Raw genomic sequence first — 2,028 nt, 5'->3', positions numbered from 1 at the left:
AAGGGGGGGGGGGGGGGGGGGGAAGCGGGATGAGGGAGAGAGGGAGAGAGATTGAGAGGTTTTTTCCCATTAGTGCACATAAAGAGGACCTGGGGAGGGAGGTGCTCTATTGCTAATTAAACTGTCAGGGCTGACAGAAGAGGCAGCAGGTGGCTCCATTTCTAAAGCCACAAAGGGCATGCAAGTCATTCCAGTTTGAATCAACCTTAGGGTTGAGGTTCTGGGGGTTTCTTTTCTCCTCTTGCCCCTCCTCCTCCTTTTCCTTCCTTTCTAAATTAATATTTTCTCAGGCTTTCCTCCTGTTTGCAAACAGAGAGGGGGCCGGTTTGCTACATTAAGCAGCGCTCCGTTTTTTTGCTGGGAGAAGACAGTCTTCCTGAAACTGGAGTTTGAAGGGGAGGTGGGGAGGCGAGTACCTAGACCTAATCTGAAACCTGATCTCTGCTGTGGCTGAAAACTTCTAAACTAAATTTATTAGGCTGGAGAGGATTTTAGGCAAACCTGTAAGGAAATGATATTTCACATGCATTGTTTTTTTGAAAGAATAGATCCCGTGGAGGGCAAATTGGTCCAACAGCTGCATTCGATTTGGTAAAATAACTAGGAGGGGGATACAGGGCTCTGTAAGAATCTGTGGGGCATGTTTAGCTTTAGGAGGATTTATCTGAGTGCAATTTGCCAGGCCAAAGCTATTGGTTGTTTTAACAATTATGTCCCACAGTCATGGTTTCAGGTTTTGGGTGGTGGATTTATTTATTTTATTTTTTTTTAAGAAAGACTTTTCAATTGTTGTAGATATTTATACTACAAATATGTTTCCAGGTATAAACACTGACCTATTATAAAAGGATTCCCCTCCTTATTCCCTTTTTCTCTTGAAATGCTAATGTGTGGATAATGTGCCGTTCAGTTGTCTGTGTCCAAGGGGCTTTCTTGTCCCCTTCTAACCCCAGATCTTCCCATTAAGTTTATATCCCCAATTGTCTGTGCATTACCTTCTCTGTCAAATGATATATAGAGCTTCATTCTTAATCTGTGGAGAGAGTCTTTCTTACGATACATGAGATTGGTCATGCGGCTCTTTCTCATACGTCTAAATGAAGCTTTGCTCTACTTCTTCCCAGGCAATAGTCTGGATGAAAGATTTTTTTTTTTTTTTCATTTTACTTTCTATTCGACTTTCCAGCAACATCCACATAAAAGAGCACTACTTCGAAACAGCAAACAGAGAAGGGACTGTAAAAAGGGCCACTTCTTGTTCTGAGGTGGAATTTTGTGTTTCACGACCCGACGATCAGACGGGTCCATCTGCAGATAAGACAAAGCCCTGCCTTTATTCAGGCACATCTCTCTCTGACTCCACTGGGACTTTTTTACCTGATCCTCAACTCTCGAGTTTCAACGGAGGGGGCTCCGCTCCCACTTACCGAAGTCATTTTTGCAGAGGTTTTCCACAATGTCGTTATCGTCCTCGTTTTTGTTTTTGCAGGCGTCGCAGACCTTGGGTGCTGGAAATGCAAGGGACAGTCCCCGTCAGGCTCGGGGAGAAGGGAACGGCAGGTGGCGTTGGGAACCCTCCGGGACCCCCCGGTTTTCCACCCCTCGACGGACGGGCTCTCCCCCCGCCGCTGCCCCACCGCTTTGACGCGCCTTCCCTCGCTCGGACCCACTGGAGGAGGGGGGGAGAGGGGGCGCCGTATGCTTTTAAAGCCACACCTAAACCAAAAGGTGGGTGTTTTTGGTTTGTTTTTTTTTTTATAACGGGGGAAAGAGTAAAGACGGTGGGGAGGGAGGGAAGGACAAAAAAACTACCCGAACCCCCCGCTTCAGCGATGATCTTTGCGAAGGGAGGGTCGCGCCGCTCGAGTCGGGGGTCCTGGACTTTGTGGGGATGGGGACGGGCAACGGCCGGGGTCTGCGGGCTAGTGCCAGCTCCCCGACGGTGCCTGCCGTTTCCCCGGTCCCTTCGGGAAAGCCTCCTGATCTGCGGCCCCTTCCCCGGTCTCCCACCCGCCCCCCCCCCCCCCC

The 2,028-nt window shown here is 49.0% G+C and overlaps 1 protein-coding gene across 1 annotated transcript in view; it reads right to left on the bottom strand.

Annotated features, from left to right (window-relative positions):
* The window catches only part of SFRP2 (secreted frizzled-related protein 2), a 4,773-nt gene that overhangs the window by 1,965 nt on the left and 780 nt on the right, over nt 1-2,028 (bottom strand). The window contains exon 2 of the mRNA XM_014942703.1: nt 1,428-1,508. Within this exon, the coding sequence (XP_014798189.1) occupies nt 1,428-1,508 (81 nt within the window). The remainder of the gene's footprint in view (nt 1-1,427; nt 1,509-2,028) is intronic.

Source organism: Calidris pugnax, unplaced genomic scaffold (assembly GCF_001431845.1).
Source record: "Calidris pugnax isolate Ruff unplaced genomic scaffold, ASM143184v1 scaffold15, whole genome shotgun sequence".
NCBI classification, from domain to species: Eukaryota; Metazoa; Chordata; class Aves; order Charadriiformes; family Scolopacidae; genus Calidris; species Calidris pugnax.
The sequence above is the reverse complement of the archived record's forward strand: the minus strand, read 5'-3'. Positions and strand labels throughout refer to the sequence as shown.